This window comes from Cyprinus carpio, chromosome B5 (genome assembly GCF_018340385.1).
Source record: "Cyprinus carpio isolate SPL01 chromosome B5, ASM1834038v1, whole genome shotgun sequence".
NCBI lineage: Eukaryota > Metazoa > Chordata > Actinopteri > Cypriniformes > Cyprinidae > Cyprinus > Cyprinus carpio.
Window position 1 is genome coordinate 24,360,445 of NC_056601.1, and position 24,629 is coordinate 24,385,073.

The window sequence follows — 24,629 nt, forward strand, 5'->3', positions numbered from 1 at the left end:
ACTAGAAATCAGTGGTTAAGTTGTATTTACAACACTGTTTCAGAACAGTTCAACCCAAATATTCAGATGTGTGCAGCGCATTTTATGGAGAACTGTTTCCTGATCCTGGGATAGTAGACTACAATGCCGGCTGTTCAGACTCACAGTCTGTAAGTACGTTAACATATTTAAAGGATTTGCCACTGATGATTCAAAAGGAGTTTTGAGCAGTGTAGAGTAGCGCTTGTTGTTTGTCGTTTCTCCTGATGCAGACATGGTTTTATGTTTACACGGCACGAAGCAACGCAACGGAAGGCGTTAAAAGACAGTATAAGTCATTATGATCCATAATCATGTTCCCACTGGATGTAACAAATGCCTCATTTATAATTTTAATGACACGCAGCATCACAGTATTGTAAGGGGCGTAAAATTTCCATCACACGCTTGAGGAATTCAGCTAATCACAACGCACTGGATAGCTGGTCAATCAGCGTACACCTTGCTTTTCAGAACGATGAGCATCGTAAAAATCTCATCGGCCAACCACTACATATGACCAAAACTATATATGAGTGATTTATTTTAAGATAGTGATACACATCAAATATATATTTCCTGTAAATAAGGTTGCTATGACATCTACATTGTAGAGACCAGCGGAATTTCAAACAAAGTCCTCAAAATTATTGAAAATAATTAAACTGTCAGTAATTAAAAAGCAAAGGACAAATACAATAGAATAAAAAGATACAAATGAAACTAACTGTGCTTTAATGTTTTTTTTTTTTTGTATGCAAGTCTAAAGCAGAGAAGTGTGAGATTTTTTTTTTTTGAATTTGTTTTTTGTTGTTTGATTAAGATTAAGTACACAGTCGCAGCAGGAAAATAGCCCGCTTTCACTTTAAGAACCGCACTGTTCCAATTTACCGTTACACACGTATTTTCCTTCTCAAAACTTTACGGTCATTTATTACATGACCAACAAAGGTATACATGAATAATCACTAAGCACCGCATTTTTATGGAAGGCCAAAAGGGCCAAAAACACGTGAATTTTAACACATCAACAACATGTTAAATACACGTATTTCACACGTGAAAAGTCTGCGCATAAATGTGCTTATTCAACATTTATATAACGTGTTAAATATGTGTGAAATACGCCTGATATACGCCTGAAATAATCGTTAAAAGTCAGTTTGAATGGGTCAGTGTCATTGGCTACTGAAGATTTGGGTTAAACCATTTCTGTGAGCTTAGGGGGGTGTACCATTCATTGACTAGGCTACTACCATTTAACATGCTATAGATCAGCTTATTCAGCCTATTTACTTTGTCCTTTTTTTGTATAGCCTATATAAATAATTAAATCACATTTTATGAAAAATTTTATTTAAAAAAATTCCCTCGTTTTTCTACACTCATGCTTTTTTGTAAATAAACACATTAGTGGACATTATAGCTTTAACAGTGATCAAACTTAAGTTAGCATTAACATTTGTGTGGGGAAATCAGTTACAGTGGAGGGAAGCAATCAATGCAGGTTTAAGATACAGACCATTTTTATCAATACCTGTCTTTGGAAAACAACATGAGCTTTTATTGTTTTTACATTTGCAGCTATTGCCAGCAGATGGTGCTTATTGATACCCCTTTTTGTTCAGAGATTATGCACTAATCTGACAAACAGTAATTAGGTACACAGGTCATATTTAAATATGGTATTTAAACTTTATATAAGAATTTCAGAATTACAGTGAGAGCTTGTACTCAGGTCAGGACAGGAATAAGAACTTGATTTGGCTTTTCTGACAGAACACAGACTCTGACTGAGCCAGGCCAGTTGACATCCAAGCTTTTGATCATACAATAATACAAGTCATCTGCATGGTAAAATACAGTAGCTCAGTTTGTTAACATATTCATTTATATTCTAAATCAAAACTGATGTCACTGAAAGCTCACATGTACAATAGAACTACAGTACAACAGACTTTCTATTCACAAAACCAGCCTCATGTTGTTTTAGAGCTGTGAATGATTGCAACGTACAGCATATGCAGTTCTTATGACTTTATAAGGCAGGGGTGTCGAACCGTGTTCTGTTCCGACTCTGAGCACATATCTTCCTGAGGAGCAGCGCAAGTTCTCTTTCATGCTTTTAAAAACATAAATAAATATACTTCTATAACTCAAGCAAGTCCCATTTTGCAAAAGTCATGTTGCATGATTTTACTGATTTGCATGTGATATTGGGCTTTTATGGAGGAACGAAAGCGCAGCTGGAAAGGGGGCGGAATGGGGCACAAGAATCATTTTAACTCTATTACTGTGTTTTCATAATCGTTTGAGGTCAAAAACGAAACTGTTTTCCAATTAATAGCCCTAGCAAATGGTATCAATGGCAAAGCAACACAGTGGAGTGTAAAAAACCCCTGTGTGAACAGCTCCTAAATGTCCAAATGTTTTTGTGCCTGCCATACAGAAAGCAGCAGTGGATGGAGTGTAAAAGTGCACACATACATCATAATAATTTTATTAACAAAAAAAATCATTTTCTCACCACACTACACTACTTTCTCCTCTCCACCCACACACATGTATATACATTCATTCATTTCATACATATTTGAGTCCCATGTGTTTGTTATGACATGTCCATTATGATGCACCAGTGAGTCATTGGCTGTGAAATAGTGAGGCACCCCCAGAATCCTCTCTGATATTGTCTGAAGAGATTAGATTATTTAACACATTAACTTTTAAGAACCTGTTTTGTTTAGTATGCTTCCACAGTACTTTTTTCTTATGGATGTAATGTAATGTTTAAATGTAAGTAAAATAAAATGTGGTTTCTCTTTGTTTTTTTACTCACAGACATCTTTAATTTTTCCCTCCAGGGAAGTACCTGCTGCCATATGCCTCAACCCAACAAACATGGTCAGCTACAGGCTCAGAGACCACCAACCTGGTGCGCATGCGCTCACAGACCCTTGGCAAATCTGCACCCTCTCTCACAGCCAGCCTGGTCAGTATACTACAAAAAAAAGGTTTAACCTGATATCATGTGGTAGATTCCCTACTCAAACACTAGGGATCACTGCTGCATCACTTACGCTACAAATAACATATTTTGGCCTGTTCACTGTGATAAAGAAACCCCTTAATTTCCATACAGTTGACTAGCAAGATGTAGCTTTTATAGCATGTTGCATTTGGAAACATTTTGGTAGTTTGTCAAAGAAACAAAAGCAAAAAGAATCTGGCATTTGGCTTGAACTGATGAGAATGATTAACTTTTTCTGACTAACTGAACGATGAATAAGGAAAATATTAGCCCAATAGTTAATTAGAAAAATATATAAAACTCAATCACAGTTAAAACAACATTTTACTGATTTTCTATGGGGTGGGAGGAAGGTTTGCCTCTGGCTTTGTATACCTGCTCCTATCCTGTTTTTCCCCCCTTGCATACAGTACAAACTAACGCATCAAAATACATTGAATGACACTTTATGGTACCAAACATGGTTCCAGTTATTATGAATGGACATGTCACATCTCGCTTGCCAGGAAAAATCATCTTTTGTTGTCTATGGTCTGCAGTATTGATGGAACCATTGTTGTGTCACAGAGTATTAAATAGGACTCAGATGAAAGGGACATTTCACACAAAAATGAAAATGCTGTCAGAATCTACTTAGCTGCATGTGTTTTAAATCTTTTTAAGTGTTACACTTATCAGGATTTCGCAGAATGGCCAAACTGCTCTGTTCCTTACAATGAAAGTGTTGACCAGAGGCTGTCAAACTCCATAAAAGCACTGCATTAGACTCTTGTGAAGAGCAATATTTACAAATTGCTTAATATAAAGAAATTCAGGATTGTAGCAAGTTAGAGAAGCAGTCTGGATAAGTAAAATTGTAAAGTTTCTTTTGTCGGTTTCAGTTGCTTTGTTGGCTGCATTGTTCACCAAAAAATTACAATTCTGCCATAATTTGCTCACTCTCATATCATTAAATTCCATAAGATTTCTGTTAATCATAGGAACACAAATTAAGATATATTTTTTTAAATCATTCATTATTTTTGTCAGTCCATGATCTCCATGCAACTAAAAAGCCTGGCTTGATGCATATAAACCAATAAGGTTTGTTCATGTGTGTCAAGCATGCACAATAGAGCTTTAATGTGTTTAATGCATTCTATGCACGTTACATATTTTCAAAACTCTTAAATTATACAATTTATTAATTTATTAATGGTTTATTAATACAATTATATCTCTTTAGAGAACTTGGATTAAACGGTTGGATTGCTATAGATTTTTTTTTTTTAATCAGTTTTTGTTATTGGTTTTGTGGACTCTCAGTGGATGGACAAAAATGAGATGGGAATACTTAAAATATCTATATATGTTTTCTGAAGTTGGACTAAGGTTCTGTGGATTTGAAAGAACATGAAGATGAGTACATGATAACAGAACATGATGTAAAGTCTAATGACAGTCAGTAAGGATCCGTTTTTTTTTTTCTTCATTTTTGAGTGTATATAGTGTGAAGTAAATTATTTAATACCAGTGTTTTTTATTTTTCAGTTGCATCATTAAATTGCATTATACCTCAGCATTGCTCACTGGAGAGAAAAAACAAACAAACACTAATCTCAAACCTATACTTTGGTTTGTCTGCAAGACTAAGAGGAGCAATGTTGATGTTAATACAGCCATATTCCTATTCCAGTTTTTGAAACTTTATTTTTGCCTGTGTTGAGCTGGAAGCTGTGATGATATCCTGAGAAACTGCCATGTCTTGTTTGCCTCTCCTGAGCCATGGCAAACAGAGGTCCAGGTTCCATGTTGAGCGCCTGATTGAAATTAATGACCGCAGAGAGCAGGGTCAATGCTGCAACAAACAGAATGTCATTTACTTAGCGGCCGTATCCAATCTGCTTTCATTGTGCCCTCCTGGGTCTCTCTCACTCTCCCCTGCCGAAATAAACAGCCTTTGACCAGCTTAGATAACCAGTTAAAACCATACTACTGGTTTTCTGTATTAGGCATGCTGCTGAGGGTTGAAAAACAAGAACCAAATTTTATTCAGAACCAGTTCTGTTAAAATACAAATTATACTAAAAAGAAATAGAATATAAAAGAATGCTAGAAAGAAAAATAATGTACAGTAACATTTAGGGCATTGAAATCATGGAGTCTTTTACCATTGTCATTTAATTAGGATAACACAAAAAATGTATGCAGGTTGGGTTATAGGAATTAATTGAATGAGCAATATGTTTTTTTATATAGTTATATTTTATAGATGTTAAAAAGGGAGGAAGAAACATTTATAGAGATGCTTTGGAATGCGGAGGATGAATTTAACTTTTTATTTTCTTCTTTATTTAGATGTATGTAATAATGTATGAATGTTAAGTGTTGTGTGGACCACAGGAAGACTAGCAATGCTTTAGGGCATAGCTTTTGGGGATCCAAATAAAAAAATAAAATAAAAATAAATAATAATATTAATGCTGGAACAAATGCTTCTAATTACATTTGGTCCAATTGTTGGTTCTTGTGTGTCTTCAGTGAATGACTCATGACTTTATTTTTTTTTCTCTAGTGTGGGGAGAACACTACAGTACTCCGTTTATAGCACAGTGCAATAGAAATGGACTCCAGACTGTGAGCATTCAGACTGGACAAATGATTCTTGAATGTGATTTTATTGAATCCATTAAAAAAGACTGAAAGAGTCTAATGGATCACAATGTTACTAAATGGGTCTTTTTTTTTTTTTTGACTTGCTAAGCTGCATGTATTATTTTCTCATGTGTTTAATCAGTCAGGGCTCTGCTACTGTGTTACGGGTAGCATCAGGATTCAGGGGTTGAGGATTGTGGGTTGGAGTCCCATCTGGGTCATTGGACATACAACCAACTGAACAAAATGTAGTCCTTTACACTTGAGATTTACCACTTTCCAAAAAAAAAAGGAAAAAAGTTACATTTGTTTTCCTCAATTGTAAGTCACTTTGGATACAAGTTTCTGCTAAATGAATAAATGTACAGTAAACGTGTAATGTTGAGAGACTCAAGTCTAATTGGAAACTTTTCACTTTGCCTTCATGCCATTTTTTTGAAAGTCTCTTTGATTTAGATTTTATGTTACCTCTTTTCCAAACCCAGATTAAAGTCCGCATGAAATCAAAATTGACTTTATTTACTTTACTAGCATTCATTGCAAGTCTTGATGTGAACAATTAATCCATGCAAGTTAATCCGCTGAAAAAAAATTGTTTGTCTTGGTAATCTTTAATCAAAATCTGAACATTTGCTTCCGCTCTGGAATGGCATTCCTTTTTCTGATGATGTCAGTTTGACGGCTTGTGCAGAATATCCTTAAACACGCCCCTCCAACCATTAGGTTGCTATGAGTGAGAGACAGAGCGGAGGAGCGCAAAAATAAAACCATTCCCTCTATTCAATATTCTGTTTCACCTGGAAATACGTCACTACACTGATATAAAGTTGGCAGCAACTTCCGGTTCATGCAGACTTTAAAAATACATCATAACATTTTTACATTTGCAATACTTTATAAAGAAAAAATATTCATTAATACTGAAATATTCATAAATAATTTCTAATTACTTATCAGGAGTCATTTCCATCACAGTGCAGTCATTTCAAACTTTTGTGCAGCTTTTACAATATGCAAAAACTCTGTAAATATTTAATTATTGTGTATGTTTAGGATACTACAAAAATGCTAATTACTCTTTCCAAGATAAGGGAGTCACTCTTTTATTCCTAAAATGTAAAAAAAAAAAAAAAAGTAATTGACACCATCATGTCTATTACAGTGATCATGAATAATACATAATGTGAGATTTAGTGGAAATTTTCTGTGATTTTTGTGTGTATATGCTGTTGCTTTACAAAAAAGGATTGTTAATAGAATTGTGTCTCTCTCTCTCTTGTATTTGGTATCATCTCAGTTGCTTTGGATTTATCAGGCCGTTTACATGACCCTACTTCTAAATCAGCCTCCCTGAAAATCAATGATGCTGGGGTCTTCCCGCTTTGCGTTTACTCCCATTGAATTGCTAATGGCCTTTTCCCCCGCGCCATTCCTGCGCTATCTTTTTGGATGATCCCCCTCCTGCAAAATACAAAGTGAAGGAGTATGTCTTGGGAATGTTAAGGCTGTTTAGTGAAAACGAGTGCCTGTGGAGTAGGCTGACGGTTCATATGTGACCTTGGAAAGATATTCCTCACACACAGAGGGAGCTTATCTGTTTTCCCTTTGTAAACCTCATGTGGAGGGTATATGGGTTTTTGCTTTGGTTTGTTTGGATATTCAAGAAATTTGTAAACTGTACGTGTTGTTGGAGTCAGTTGGGATGAGATAAAATGTTTTTTTTTTTTTTTTCAGTGATCATGGTAGATATCTCAGTTTTATCAAGGGGATTTTGTGTTTACAGTGCTTTCTGCTTTTTATCGAGTTCTTCACAGGAACTCTAAGAAGAAACAGTTAAACAATAAAAAAAAACTGCTTCAGCGGAAATGCATGCGTACACAATCGTAAAATAATATACTATAAAACCTGACAATTGTCCAGAGGAACTGTTAAAGGGATATTTCACACCAAAATGAAAATTCTGTCATTAATTACTCACCCTCATTTTGTTCCAAACCTGTAAGACATTAGTTTGTCTTTGGAACACAAATTAAGGTTTTTTTGATGAAATCCGAGAGCTTTCTGGCCCTCCATAGAGGGATGTAACTGATTTAGCTCATTTTTAGCTTTGCATTAACACTTGAGTTGAGCAAAAAAAAAAAAAAAAAAAAATTGATTTATACAGTATCAATGTGTCTGGATGAACATACAGTTGAATGCTATATTAGTGTGTCGAGTTGTGACATTGCATAGCAGCCGTAAACAATCTTCAGTCATGCAGTATTTACACTGGACATGTGAGACAAGGCGTGACGTGTTGAAATGAAATCACTCCTATTATAGTCAACTTAGCTGTCTACACTGGAATAGCCCATTTGTTTTCAAAGTGGGCTTTTCTGTCATGTGTTGGAATTTGTAAATCGTGGTGGATATACAGTGGTGTAAATGGTATAACAAAATCTTTACTGGTTGACAAATTTCTGTTATGGGCATAACTGGAAAACAATCATACCATATAACATCGCAAATAATCTAATTTAATTAATTTATAATTTTTTTTAAAAAAAATTTTTTATGGAAACCATGGATTTTTCTTGTGGAATACACAAAGAAATGTTACATAATGAACACATGTTGAACTCTGCTCTTTTCCTATACATTGAGAGTGGATGGTGACTAGTGACCAGCAATATGACTAAAGCATTTTAATCCAAGAATTCTAAAGCAAGAAACACCATTCATGTATTCATTCATTCATTCATTCTTGCTTGCTTGCTTGCACATATCATGCCTTCCAACCCTAGCTGTGAAATCTGAATATTATTTGGCATGTTATGTATAAAACTGTGTTCAAATTGCTAGGAGAGCTTTTCAGAAATGGCCACCGCCTTTTTCTCTTCATTTTCTTTACTATGGGTTTTGTGCTCTATAAATCAAATTGACCTAACAGACCTAACACTGTCATATCTGAAACTGATGAATTATGCAATTTATTAGAAAGATTTTGAATCGACTCTGTGCTCTTTTGGCAGGTCCGCTTAGGGCGATTGCAGTTTTTATTAGGATCCAGCGGTAGTCGCACAGGGAAGAATGCAAATGATGACTACAAAGGGATTGTTTATTAGTTATGACACTGCGGTAGTCACAGTGAGTCACCAGAGTTAAAGGTCCCCTTAGAGAACATTTTCATCAGTTCCCAAATCCTGTCTGAGCTATAAGGAGATGTTTGGATAAATTATATTTATATATTGTGTTATATATAAATATAATACATTATATTATACTTACAATCCTTAAAATAATTTGCGATGTTAACAGTAGTTTGAGACGAAACCCCATAGAGACTACAATTATTGTTAATACTGTAAAACTAAATTATTCAGTTTTATTAAATTAATAATAAATAATTTATGATCTCCAAAATTCTACGGATTATAATAGAATTTTGGTGGAAATTAGGGATTAAATGTTACTAAAATACTGGTTTAAACCTGAAAGCTGATTATTATTTACATGTTGTGGTTGATAACCAGTAAATACACAATATTCAGTTTCTGTGTTTTATTAAGAAATCACAACCCTATAATGTGCAGTATGAAATAATAGATTTTCATTTATAGATTTCCTACAGATTACATTTTAAATGTTAATACTTTAAGATTTATTAAATATACACTATCAAATAACTGTATATATTATAATGTATACTGAATATATACTGCATTTTCCAGAAAATAAGTTACATGTGACTGTAAATCACCAGGTCAAAATTGCCTTTTTATTTTTTTTTGAAAGTGAGAAAGAAAGAGCCCTGATAAGTCACATCAGTGTGTAAATCACATCCAGAATTAATGTAAAATACCAGTAAATAAAACAAAATGTTTATTAAAAAACCTTACAAGTTTCCATTTTTTCACACCAAATCTCTGAATTTAACTCTGAACAGGAATAAAAGATCAAAAGTCATTTTTCATTATTAACAATATTTAAACATTTTTTTTTTAAGCAAAACAGAAAGTACCAAAAAACGCTGTTTTGCATGCTTGATGTTAATTGCATTATTTAAATTGCGTTGGAATAAAAGTCACTGCACATTTTAGTAAAAAAGTGAAAATATGGTAGTATAATAAGTAACTAAAATCAAACCTCTGTGTTTTGTGCATCCATTGTAGGACATACCGTTAACATGGACCAGACCAGAAATTTCTACAGTTGTTTTACACTTTACAATTTCACACAAAAGGATGTTTATTAAATATTTTGCTTTGATGATGTTACATAGCTTGAGGTATTTTATTGCCTGGCTTAAATCCAAAAGGAACTTGTCATAGTGGATGTTTGCTGAGACATAGCCAGCACTTCACCATCTGTGTAGTTCAGAGTTTTATCAACCACTTAAAATGTTTTTGTGTTTGTAATAGTATAGTGCAAAGTCGTGACTTCATGTGGGTTTGTCCTCTCCTCCACCTCTGTCTATTTCTCTTTTCAGTGAGCATTACAGCTTGTCATGGTGCACCATGAAGCCCTTGTGTTTTCATGCTGATTGTGGACCTGTTGAGCCAAACAAATCTTAGCCAGATCCACTGTAAGAGCCAAAAATCTGATGTTTTAACCTGCTTTTGTCATGGCATCTCATCTGTCCTGAGCATGATTAACTCTGACAGGAAATCAATACAACTCCTCCTGGCCAGGTATGGAGATAAGAAATCATAATCCTGATGTTGAGGCTTTGTGGCCGTGAGACCTTCTTCATTATTTTGGCCAGAGATGTCCTTTACTGATACAGTGTCTTTTGTCTTAGCCTGTTTTCTGAGCCGGAACCGCAGGGCAGGAAGAATAACGTCACTCAAACCAACAGCTTTTCAGGTTTTATGTTTGTGCTTTTAATGCTGTTGTTTGATTGACAGTCAATACTTGTTGATATTTTGGTCATTTTAAAAGTATCTACACTTTTTCTTTTAATTTATTTATTAAAAAATAAATAAGTAGCTTTTAATGAAATTCTGTTATTTACACATCAGCATTACATTGGTCATTAGCCACCTAACTCTCTGGATATATCAGCATTTGGCATCAAAAACTCAATTTTTGCCATTTGTGTTTAAAGTTCAATGTTTTAAGTAGGACTTAAAATAACCTCCTGTCCTTTATTGTTGCATTTTGTAGTGGTACATATGTCCATTTTTCCTTGACTTTCAAAATTATCTCAAGAGGTTTATGAGAGGTGAAAACCTCGTTTAGTAAACCCGAATTGAATTACAGACATGCTGCATGTCAGTGTGTACACAGGGAGACAGCAGTTAAATGGGAACTGTCTTTCTGATGAAGTGGGAGCAGTTGGGATGTTGAACCCTTGACTCACTGGCCCGTTCCATTTTGAAATGGTTTTCTATTGAAATATCACTGCATTAACCATCAGGTGAAATGACATTTGTTTGTCATATTTTCCAACCTTCAAAGTGCTACAAGATGGTGAGATATAATTGGAACACAAGCAATAAAAATCATATAGCTAAGTGCAAATTTACATACCATTTTATCTAGTGCTGGCAGGTATTGCAATAATAATAAGTTTCATATATAAGGATGCACCAATATGATCATCTTTTTTTTCCTATATGATTTTACCAAGCAACTATTGGCCGATTCCAATACCGATATTGGTCAATTGCATAAAGCAGGGGTTAAAAAAAACACATTGATCGGTTCAAGAATTGGTATTTGAACGTTTCTGTTACTGTGTTCCTCTGTATTACCGTTCTGAAACCGGTTTGAGTAGAAAAAATACTGGTTAATACTGGTTTTCTTTGCCTATAATAATAATAATAATAATAATAATAATAATAATAATAATAATAATAATAATAATAAAGTACAGCGTTTTTTTTTTTTACTAAAAAAAAATAAAAAAAAATAAAAACAGTCTTGATCTAGTAGCCTATCTTGATAAAATACTGTCAACGCTTTAAAGACATTAAAGTCGGCCTATTTTTTCAAGATATTTAAAAATGTTTGCAGCATTGATAAAAAACACTACTCCTATAAGTGTTTTGAGAGGAAAAAAACTGCCTAAATTGTACATCACATTATATTATTAATTTATTATTATTGTTGTTTATTATTATTATTATTATTATTATTATTATTATTATTATTATTATTTCATTTTATTATAATTATTATTCAGAAATAATGTAGGCTAAAACACTGGTAAATAAAGCAAAATATTTACAGACATTACAAACACAATTAGGCTATTTTAGTTCCCTTCACTCTACAACAAATCCTCAAAAGTTGTAAGCCAAAACGAATTCATTTAAAAGCGAAACTGAAGCCTACCTCTCTCATTCTGCACGAATCCAAATGTTTCCATATTCACAATGTATCTGGATGCTAAAATATTATTTATTATGTAAACTATATGCTTTGTTCTTCACTCGCATTTTCGACATAAAACATCATCCTTTACATAGACTATAAAAGCACGGTGAGGCGGTGGTTACGCTGAACCGCACAGACATTTTATATATCTTTAACTGTATTTATTTTTATAATGATCAGGCTGCGATGTCGAGTTAGCAAAAATATGTTATATGTGTGTTGCTGATGCGATTTGATGCAGCTCTTGCAAAATAAAGAAAACGGCTTTCCTTTCCATGAACTCCAGAGCGTGTTGCAATGATCCAAACTTAGCACAATTTTTTCTTTTGGTTTGTTAATCTGTTAAAGGGACCATATGATGTTGCTAAAAAGTACATTATTTTGTGTATTTGGTGTAATGAAATGTGTTTATGTGGTTTGTTTAAAAAAAAAAAACACATTGTTTTCCAAATACTTGACATTATTGTTTCTCCTCTATGCCCTGCCTTTCTGAAATGCATTGATTTTTACAAAGCTCATCGTTCTAAAAAAAGCAAGGTGTGCTCTGATTGGCCAGCTATCCAGTGCTGATTGGCCGAATACCTCAAGCGTGTGACGCAAATGTTACACCCCTTAACATACTGTGATGCCGTGTCTCAGGCTGGCGCGATGAGACGAAAACAATAAAACCCATTACAAAAGAGGCATTTGTAGCTTCCAGTGTGGACATAATTACTGATTATAATGGCTTATACTGGTTTTTTTTTTGTTTGTTTTTTTACGCTTTGCATTGCATCGTGCCGCATAAACATAAAACCATGTCTGCAATCTGAATTTGTGATTGGAGAAACGACAAACAACTAGCACTGCTCTATACTGCTCAAAACTTGCATTTGAATAGTAAGTGGCAATTCTTTATATATGAAAACATAGCCTACTTACAGGCTGTGAGTAAGCATTATTTGTCAGAACACCGGCATTGTAGGCTACTCTCGTTTTCCTTGTTGTCCTCTGTAAAATTCATTGCACACATCTGAATATTTGGTTTGAACTGTTCTGGAACAGTGTTGTAAATACAACTTAACCACTTGATTTCTAGTTGTGCCCTTGTTTGGAAGGCCAAACAAAGTAGTTTCACTTTCACAATGAAACGCACAGTGTCTCCATGACATGGCGGCGACAGCAACAATACTACAGCAAGAATAAAAGTTACGTCGCCTTTCTTTGCATAAACATTTGGGCAGCATTATGCAAATCTTCCCACACAGTGACGTAGACATGTGAGGGTGTGTTTAAACGAGGCATTTTAGGAGGGTGTGGACGAGTCTTAACTTTCATAACTTTTATACTTTTTTCACCTGATGGTTAATGCAGTGATATTTTATAAAGAATCTCTTGGGGTTTGAGACTTTAGTCTTTGCAACTTTAGGGATCTTATCTATTCATGAGCAGCTTGTAACACTCCAAAGAGAAAGGAAAACTTGAAATCGCACCATATGACCCCTTTAATGATTTAAGTGAAGTATATTTCATGTACAGGCCTATATATTGCTTTTTATGTAGCCTATATAGTTTTATTTCATTTTCTGTGTTCATAGAAATGCTGCAGGTGCGTGGTGTGAACTTGTGTGAATCCACGTTCTACACGATCCTTCCATTTTTGCTGATTTCAAAAACACAAAAAGCTGCATATTACCTGCCATTCATTTTCACTTAAATGTAGGCCTAATGCTTAATTGGCGGTTTGTAACATATCCTCAGATAAACTAACTCAGGGGCATTGCCATTGCGACTTAACATTACCTATGATGAATTTAGAGCTGAGCGCGGGCGTTTCACTGGTTGGATGCGTCAGCGTCACGTCTACATAGGCCATGCTATGCTGTCTGACAAACTATATTTTGTACATATTTTATTTTGTTTTGGCAAGTATTTAATTATTTATATATATACATATTTACATATATGTATATGTATATATATATGTGTATGTGTGTGTGTGTGTGTGTGTGTGTGTGTGTGTGTTATAAAAAATATATATATTTTAAAAATGAACAATATAGATGATTTCCACCCTGTTTTCCCTGGAAAACACAACAAAGAATATTAAATCATTTTAATTTCTTTCTTTTCTTTCTTTTTTTTTAAATCAGTCTCTTATTTATTACTGCATTTATTTAATATATCGGCATTCATTAATTGGCATTTTTACATTTATTGGTGTCACAGGAATGATTTAGACTAAAATAGAAAACTGTTCTGTTATTTTGGAGTATTACACTCACACACACACACAAAAAATAGTCTAGGTAAGCATAAGAGATTTCTTTCAAAACTATTAAAATGTGTAATTATTCAAATTTTTTACCGGTTGTGTAGCAATTAACAAATGAATGCCTATATAAATTTTCCTAAAAATACTACTAAATTATGTAGGGCCAAATTACTCAAAATTACGTAATTAAATGTTGAAATATATTAATAAATCGTTAAATGCATAATGAAATATTTAAACATAAATAAATGCAGAAATAATTGCAGAAATATTAATTAATTTATTCATTCATTAATTTCTTTCTTTATGTATTTCTTTCTTTATTTACTCATTTATTTATTTCATTTATTTGTTCATTTATTTATTTATTTATTTATTCATTTATTTCCTCCCTCCACATTTCATTTTCAGGGTTACGGTTCTGGGCACATCACTCAGTGGCCGGTGTCACCTTTCAAACTCGATTTCTTTGGTCTTTCTAGTTTAGGCACCTTTTTCTTGTTTTTTGCAACACGAGCTATGGTTGAGGATGGTACAGTAAAAGATCTGTTGTTGACTCTTGCAGATGAAGTTATCATTCAAAACGTTGACTATGACATAATTTTGATACAAGTAGAAAATATCTGGGAGATGTTGGCTGTAGGAGTAAACAGAGCTTAAGCAGCGCAGTGAAAATGTGGAGGGAGGAAATAATGAATAAATAAATAAATGAATGAATGAATAAATAAATACATAATTAAACACATAAATAAATGAAGAAATGAAGGAATTAATAAATAAATAAATGCATAAATAAATGAAGACATAAATGAATAAACAAATAAATAAATAAATATATATTTATTTCGGCATTTATGCACTCATTTATGTATTTAATTATTTCATTATGTATTTCACAATTTATTTATATATTTCAACATTCATTTAATTATTTAATTTTGAGTAATGTGGCCCTCCACACTAAATGGTTTGAAAATGATTCTTTGAAATATACCCTTTGAAATGTTTCACAAAAATTATTCAAACCTACAGCACCAACTTGAATGCCATTTTTGCTGCTGAAATTTAAATATGCTATTAAAAATCTTAATGTCCTGAAGCTTGAATCTAATTTAATGTGATAAGTTTAGAAAACAGTGGCAAAATTAGTGGCAATGTTGCTTAAATTTTATAATGCTAGGTCAACAGTCTTAATTATGAATTGGTTTGATACAGTCATGTAATATGACATTTAAGAAAGTGATTCTATTGCATGACGTCATTGTACTCTGATGTGATACTCGTACTGCAGGTGCAGGTTTGCCCTTGGTGTTTGATGTGTCAATTAAAGCGTGCTGTTATCAGGACTGGTGGGACAGACTGTGACTGCAATGGTTTCAGGTCTGTGAAGCAGCATTGTGTGTGTGTGTGTGTGTGTGTGTGTGTGTGTTTGGTCTCTGCAAGCCTCTGGCTCATATCCTTATGCCCCTGACAGACTCAGATGGGCTAGAACGAAGCCCGACCTCACAGGACACTCAATCAACCTTCACCACAGGTCCCTCTGCCCTCACCTCTGAAGCCCCTTTCCACTTTACGACTCTTTCTCTATCTCTCCATTTCCTTTAGACTCTTTAAACTTTCATATGGAAGCCTCTCAAGTCTCCCACCCACTGAGAACAAAGAGGTCTCTCACATCCTGTCATGGCCATTGGCCAAAACCTCTTTCTTCACCTGTGATGACCTCAGCATGACCCTGCACTGCCCATCTCCCTTGTTCCTTATCCCCATATTCATCTTCACCAGTATCAGACAGGGTGCACAATGTAATTTATGTACAAAGCATCCTTTGTTGGTCCTCGAACTTTCTATTAAACAAAGATTTATAACCTGCTGAATCCTCACAAGACCTTATAATAAATCTTTTTTAATGAAAATTATATGTTGAGTGTAGTAGCTCCACTAAGGTATTCATGTAGTCAGAAAACATGGCTAATTTTGATTGGCTATAATCAGAGAAGGATGGATTTTATGGTCATGATCATCTACAAGGGATTTGAGAAAACAGACAAACAAGCAAACAAACAAATAAATAATAGTGTTTAATGTATTGGAAAATGTATTTCTTAGGACTGTCAAAGTTGCCTTAAAGGGATAATTCACCCAAAAATAAAAATTCTGTCATTTAATCACCCTCATGTCATTCCAAACCCATAAGAGTTTCATTCATCTTTGGAACACAAATAAAGATATTTTTAATGAAAATTCTGAGAGTTCCAACACTGTATTGAAAGTCTATTCGCCTAAAACTGTGATGCTTCAAAATGCTCATAAAATGATTGTAAAAGTAATCCAAATGATATAGATTTATTTGAACAGATTTAATTTAGTCTTTTATTTCAATGCACATACATAGAGACATACAAACCTCATTAGTTATCGTGCATCAAGTGTATGTATTAAATTTTTTTTTTATGTTCAAATGTTTGACACCAATTATTATCAAATTTGATCACATAATTTGAAATTAGAATTTTGTTGATCTTCCTAAAGCCTGGCCAGAGGAAGATTATATGATCCAATAATGTTCCAAAACCAAAAGGATGTTGTTGTACTCCGGTAAATTACGTCAAGCAAATTGCATGCAGTGGTTGACTCAACTGTATTCCTCACTGAATGTGTTTCCTGCAGTTCTACAGGAAGGTGCGAGTTTTCGCTTTTGCCAATGAAGTGGTTTCCAGCCAATTATGTTTTTAGTTCCTGCATGGGTTATGTTTTCAGTTCCTGCAAGCAGTTCCTGCTTGTACAAACAGGCCAAATACACACTGAATAGGGAGATAAGTTAAACTACTCTGAAAAGGAAAAAAAATATATCAATCTAAATCTATATTAGGCATGGGCCGGTATGAGATTTTGATGGTATGATAACCTTAAGCAAGGATATCACGGTTTCACGGTTTCACAGTATCACGGTATTGTTGTTACAGCTCTGAAATGTGTTATTTTTAAATGACTGGGTAGTTTGTTTTATTTTTTCCAGCTGGACACAATATATTCCAGCTGGACACAATATATTCTGTTTTTGAGCATCATACAGAATATTAGAAATAGTAGAATTAGTTTATGTTTTTCTTTGATTTGTTTACTAAAAAGAAAAAAAAAAGACTGACATCTTTATTTAACCTAAATCTGTAATTACAGTTATTTAATTTTAGTGATATAATTCATATACATATAATTTATATAATTTCATATAATTTAGTTAGATAATAATAATCATACACATAATTTGATTTAATAATTACCCAATTTGAAGCAAAAACAGAATGTTCTGACAAGGTTTGTGAAATTATACCAAGTAAACTTTTCAGAAGACAGTCAGCTCCCCTCAGAAACACATTCAGATAAACCCCCAAATCAATATTGAGGATTTTCTTCCAATAGTTTGTGCATCATAAACAGTGAGTGATCTGCCTGGTACAGTATTTTTCTCTGTGCGTCTGTCTTCAGTGTCTTCACATAAATTACTTTTTGGAAAATAAAAGGAAAGGAAATGCTGAATGTGAAGTGTACCCGGGTATTAAGTTCGCCCATTCTACACACACGTGACTGACCGCTCGCTCGCACCAAAAGGAGGAGGAGGGGTCAGTGTTACTCTCTACACTGCACTCAGCCTGAGGGATTCCTACTCTTTCAGTCATTGAGGAGACATGGAAAACAGTGCATACCGCAGGAATGGTACAATGGAAAATTTTTGTGGTTTTGAGACTGTGAAATTTTCAAATCGCGGTATACCTTGAAACTGGTAATCGGTCCATGCCTACTCTATATCAGTTACAAGACCCCATACCCCAGCACTGAGGCCAATCAACAACTGGCTGAAGACCTAAACGAGTTTTACTGCAGATTTGAAAAGCAAAAGACTGGTCTGACACCCCACACCCGCTCTGACCATCTCACAGCATAGCCATCAACGCACTCCCCCTCTCTCCCCCTACAGTTTCTCAGCCTGCCTGTAAGATCTTTAAAGTTGATGTATTCCACGTCTTTAGAAAGCAGAAGATAAGGAAAGCCAAAGGCCCAAACAATGTCTCTCCAGCCTGCCTCCAGACTAACTTTTTGCACTGGTTGCACTGGTGTGCCTAAAGTTAGGTGCACCCAAATTTTTTACCGCATCACATTTAAAACCTCATTATTACAAGTTCCCTTTTTTTTTTTTTAAATCGCTGTCCATATAGGCAATATTGACTTGTAGCCTAAATGATTAACTAACAATCTGGTCAACATAATGTTCTTTATTTGAAGCACAATTCTACAAGAAAGGTAACTTACTGAAAAAGTGTTGGTGCTTAAAGTGCTTTACTGAGCTAAAATTTAAACTTAAAAAATCTCAAGATAAATGAAATAAAAAGAAAATCTAAATTAAGTGTTTTAAGGGCTTCAAATTGAACATCTCATGGCTCAATGTCTTATGGACTATCCTCCATTGCAGTCACATGCCCCTCGGATGGCCAACTCCTGTAGTTTGGCCTCTTGATCTTTGGCCTTGGCTAAACCAGCTGGCCACACTCTCTATAGCATCAAAATCTTCCAGACTTGGCCCCTCTACACTGATTCTTATCAGATCTTCCACTGTGTCTGAATGAAGGGATGCCCTAGTGTCTGATCTGAACAGCTAAACAGTCCCTAAACAGCTTATACTACTGTCTCAGCTATTACAATAGTTAAGTTTTGTATGTAATAGCAAAAAGTGATTATATTTATTTTTTATTTTTTTTATTTTTTTATTAAGTTAATTTAGAAAAACTCGAGGGGCGTAAAAAAAAAGTCGGGGTCCGTCGGGCTCGGGCTGAAATGCAGGGCTCTAGTGTCTGTTGTTGAACCACAGGGAGACTTTCAGAGTCGCAGAGACTTTTTTTTTTTTTTTTTCCTCAAACGGCTGGTAGCGCCATTGAGAAATTAGGTTGCATGTGCGACCAAATTGGTCGCACTCTAGAGCCCTGCTTAATGACTACAGACCTGTGCTTTAATATCTGTGGTCATGAAGTAATTTGAGAGACTGGTGTTGGCCTACTTTAAGGACATTACTGGACTCTTGCTGGACCCCCTGCAGTTTGCTTACCGAGCAAACAGGTCTGTGGATGATGCAGTCAATATAGGATTGCACTACATCCTCCAACATCTGGACAAACCAGGGAGATATGCAAGGATCCTGTTAGTGAACTTCAGCTCTGCTTAAAACACCATAATTCTAGATACCCTTCAGAATAAACTGACACAGCTCTCTGTACCCACCTCCATCTGTCAGTGGATCACCAGTTTCCTGACAGACAAGCAGCAGCTAGTAAGGCTGGGAAAACTCACATCCAACACCCGCACCATCAGCACCGGAGCTCCTCAGGGCTGCGTTCTCTCCCCACTGCTCTTCTCCCTCTACATGAATGACTGCACCTCTAAAAACCCCTCTGTCAAACTCCTGAAGGTTGCAGATGACACCACATTCATCCAGCACGGTGATGAGTCTGCTTACAGACAAAAGGTTGAGCAGCTGGATGTCTGGTGCAGTCACAACAACCTGGAGCTCAACACGCTCAAAACTGTGGAGATGATAGTAGACGTCAGAAGAAACCTCCTGCTCTTCCCCTTCTCACCATCAAGGACAGCACTCTGGCTGCAGTGGAGTCATTCAAGTTCCTAGGAACTAGCATCTCTCAGGACCTGAAGTGGGACATTCACATTGACTCCATTGTGAAAAAGGCCCAGCAGAGGTTGTACTTCTTTCATCAGCTGAAAAAGTTCAGCCTGCCACAGGCACATTTGACACTGTTTTACTCCGCTGTTATTGAGTCGGTTCTGTCCTCTTCTGTAACTGTCTGGTTTGGGTCATCCATCAAATCAGATATAAGAAGACTGCAACAGACTGTTAGGATGGCAGAAAGGATCATTGGTGTGAACCTGCCCAACCTTCAGGACTTGTTCAACTCCAGAGTGAAGAAACAGGCAGGTAACATCATCAAAGACCCCTCTCACCCCTGACACAACCTGTTTGTACTTCTTCCCTCAGGCAGACGCATAAAAACATTTTTCCCCATGCCATCTCCAGCTTAAACAGCTAACACATGAATCAATACATATGTTCTGCAATTAATTTCTGTAATTCATCCTCCATCTCTAATTATTGCCTCTTTCTCAAGTATTATGTAGATACGTATGCATCTCTTTATTTATACAGCTGTATGTAGAGTAAATAATGCACAAATCTGTACATAAATCTACAGTTCCAGATTCATACACATTATTATTTATTGTTAAGTCTTACTATTTAAAGGGGTGGTTGATTGCGATTTCACTTTTTAACGTTAGTTGGTGTGTAATGTTGCTGTGTGAGCATAAACAATATCTGCAAAGTTAAGACTCTGAAAGTTCAGTGCAAATGGAGATATCATCTTTTTAAATGATGGCAGTTTAATGCCTACAAAAACGGCTCGTAGGGACTACAACAAGTTGCTTACTGGGTTTGTGACGTCATGTGCTTGCACAGGTTCTGCGTGATCCTCTTCACTAATATCCTCTGCGTCTCATTCAAATTCATTCAAATTGATAGTACTGACAAAGCCATTGTTTACAATACAACTGGAGCACATGCCACTGAGGCCAGGGGCGTAATGTTTAGACGTGCACTAGCGGTTTAGCGAATCACAACACACTGAGCCAGCTAACTGATCAGAGTACAACGCGTATTTCTGAGGGTGGAGCTTCTTAAAATCAGGAAATCATCAGAACCTTCAAAGGAGAAGGGGCAGAGCGGTGTAGATTAAAGGTAAATGATGTGAAAAAAAAAAAAAAAACTAAAAACGAAGCATTAACACGTTAGACTGCACCACATAAACACAATCAAGCCTAGAAAAAAATCAGTCAACAACCCCTTTAAATGTTTTTCTGTTTTTATGTCAGATGTGTATGTATGTATGCACGTATTTATGTACCAGGAGCACCTTAAAAAGAAACACAATAAATTCCTTGTGTGTTTGTGCACACCTGGCGAATAAAGCTAATTTTGACTGTGATTCTGATTCTAAAAAGCTTTGTTGTCAAAAACCGTTTCCTTGAATACACTTGAGGAAGTTCAGTGTTTGCATTCATACCCCACCACAGGCAGCATACCCAAAACTTTAAAAGGGAATGTTGTAATTGTTCCCTTCTCCTACCATTCACTGTACTTGCTGAATCGGGACTAATTCTCCCAGGATAATCTTTTGAAATTGTTCCTCTACAGAGAAGAGACATATTTTAATCCAAGCTCTTTGCCACAGTTTGAAAGAATTTTAAAATGCCCATGTCAGATTATGCTTCTTATCATTCTCTCACCAAATGAACACTTTTATCCAAAATGCAAAATATGATATAACAAATAACAGAGAACAACATTTTACATTTTTACACGTTTGACCATCTAAAATCATTTTTGTACATATTCTGCAGGTAACTGTCGATCTCTTTTGTGCTGCTCTGTAACTGGCATCATTCAAGCTTCATTGGAGAAACAAGGAGAACTGGGGGGAACCCACTTAATATTCACATGGCAGTCATGGTGAATTGAAATGAATGAGTTAGAAAGGCTGAGGGTTTGTGAGTATGTTGGAGCGAGAGAGTGTGAGTGTGTGGGAAGGTGAGAGAATGTGTGAGAGAGAGCGAGCAAGAAAAAAAAAACACAGCAGACTGTAAAATTTACGATTGGGATTGGCACGATGGTTGTCGCTTAAAGTTTCATCTCTTCATAAGACTGCACTGCTGTATAACACTCCAGGAGAAAAAAAAAGATTGACAAATGGATGCCTTAAAAATACCACTACAGCTGTCCATGAAATCACACTATATTGACTCCAGATATGTATGGTTCTGGGGATAATTAGTTTTTGGTGGGCATCTTAGTGGGAAAAAACAGGTCGTATACCAGTTTACGGTGGTCAGGTTGATGGAACATGGTAACTGGGTTGTTGCTAGTACAAAACGCTAATACCTAATGAATAATAGTTTAGCTTCAAAATGGGCAACATCACGAATATGGAAACGTTTGGATTTGTCCCGAATGAAAACCCAACCTTACCTTATGTTTTACTGTTTTTAAAAACACGCAGCAAATGAAAATAGGCAATTCATCGGTTAAAATTTGTTACTGTGGGTTAACCAATTCATCGATTAAATTTTGTTACTGTGGGTTAATCTAGACTATGTTGTTACCTATTTATAAGTTTCGTGTTTGTATTTATCCCGTTTTTTTTCCATTTGCATCTGAAAATTACTTTAAGAAACAAAAAAGCCTCCTCCCCCCTAAAAATTGTGCATGCCCATTCACTTTGTGCGCTCTGGCGCAGAACCTGACTCCCGTTTTGCTCATCTATGGACAATTTAAAAATGTTTGATATAAAGGTTGCTGTCCCATTTTATACAGGAATACAATCAAATTATATTGTTAGTTTCATGGTAACATGCAGTCAAGGTCTTTGGTTACTATACAAGTTCATTAAGGCTATTTAACATGCACTGTGACATTTTCACCCATTTCAACTAATAAACTCCTTGAGATTTTAAAGTCAGTTTAATAGTATTGAGATTCAAGTTAAATCTAGTATAAACAATAAAAAACCTGAAGATCTATGAAACGTCAGTCAATAAAGCATTTTTTTAAAACAATGGCACTTCAAGTTTTGAACTAAAACATTATTTCAAACATATAGCCTGTGAATGAATAAAAATGCATACTTTTCAATGAAAGAACACTTTTTTTTGGATTGATACTTCAATATAATGAGGTCCTAGTTTAAGAATAGCCAACACTAGAGCAAAAGAATAGCAAACACTACATTATTTGTTTTTCAATGTATTCACCACAGACTGATTTTGTAAAATCAAAACTTGCGGACAGTGAACCTGGGTGCAGTTAGCGCAAGTCGTGCTCGCTGTAAAGCGGGAGCGGCTGGCAGAGGATTCCGCTTGGTCTTAAAGCCTTCCTCAAACGCCTACGTTCACAAATAACAATGATTTTTGCAAAAAGAATGATTAATTATCAATTGAAAATGTATTATTATGGTCTGGTGAAAATAATAATATGGGCTGCGAGAAAATAAATAAAAAGAGTAGGGCTGCTTTGAGTGCAGGCAGCATATCTCAACCCAGTAGCATGACAACACAGCCCTCGCGGCCAAAAAACAGACTAGCCCAACGGGAATCCTCCTGGTGCTGCCGATTAGCCAATCCGGGCCTCTATACTGTATATAAGATCAGCATTTTAACACTATAATAAACACACAAGAATTATCTGCTTGATGACACAGTTATTTTTTATTATTGTGAAGTGAGATGAATGAAGAGCATGTCTGGAGAAAGGAAGTTTCCTTCTCCAGTTTACAGTTAAAATCCCAGGTTGTGGTGTTTTTTTATTTATTTATATATAATAAAATAATATGTAAAATGATTCATACAAATGTGTTCTGCAGTTCACTGGTTTATGTTACACCATTTTTATTTTATTTTAGATAGAGCGTGTCCATTTTACACTATAACCAGTAGCGACTGAATACAGTCCAGCTGGAGGGGTTTGGGGGTAGTTCTGTATAGCTTGTGGGGGTGGAAAATAAAGGTGTAAATAAAGGTAAAAAAAAGTTTTTTTGATTTACAATGCACAAACCAGACGCAACAATATCTGCAGAATGGAGAAGGGTTGACCATTTTCACAATGTCCGCACTGTCCTGAGCGTGTTCTCAACAGCCAGCACGTGATGCGTCGTATTCTTGCTTTATGGCGGATCGCAGAATTAAAAGTGCATTACTGCCACCTATCTCTCAAATGGACCATTGACACTCCTAATTGAGATCGTAGATAGAGTGTCAATGGTCCATTTGAGAGACGCGCTCAGGACAGTTCAGACATTGCAGTGAATTGAAGGTAAAAAAAAATGATATAAATACTGTTCAGTTTCTGGCACAGACTGATCGTTTTGTGTCTTTACACATCAATGTATCGTCAAGAGCCGCAGGGTTTAATTTGATTTTGTTTGTGTATGTTTTTTTGACTCTCAAAGCCGTGATTCCCAATCACTTCCATTATATGACTGACAGACTGCAATGGTTTGAGTTAAAAATCTTTGTGTTATACTGAAGAAACAAAGTCACCTACATCTTGGATGCCCTGGGGGTAAGCAGATAAACATCATTTTTTTTATTTTTGGGTGAACTATCCTTTTAAGTCTATTCCACTTGGCAGCTTATTTTGGGCATTGTTTTATTGCTATAGCTATACAATTACCAAACCATATTGGAATATAATTCTGCTCATAAATATGTCGTCTACTTGCT

At 35.3% G+C, this 24,629-nt stretch overlaps 1 protein-coding gene across 11 annotated transcripts in view; it reads left to right on the forward strand.

Moving 5' to 3' along the window:
- mast4 (microtubule associated serine/threonine kinase family member 4) overlaps nucleotides 1-24,629 on the forward strand; it is a 130,470-nt gene that overhangs the window by 36,732 nt on the left and 69,109 nt on the right. For all 11 annotated transcript variants that reach the window (XM_042725022.1, XM_042725023.1, XM_042725021.1 and 8 more), the window contains one exon: nucleotides 2,883-3,010. In XM_042725022.1, coding sequence (XP_042580956.1) covers nucleotides 2,883-3,010 — 128 coding nt within the window. The remainder of the gene's footprint in view (nucleotides 1-2,882; nucleotides 3,011-24,629) is intronic.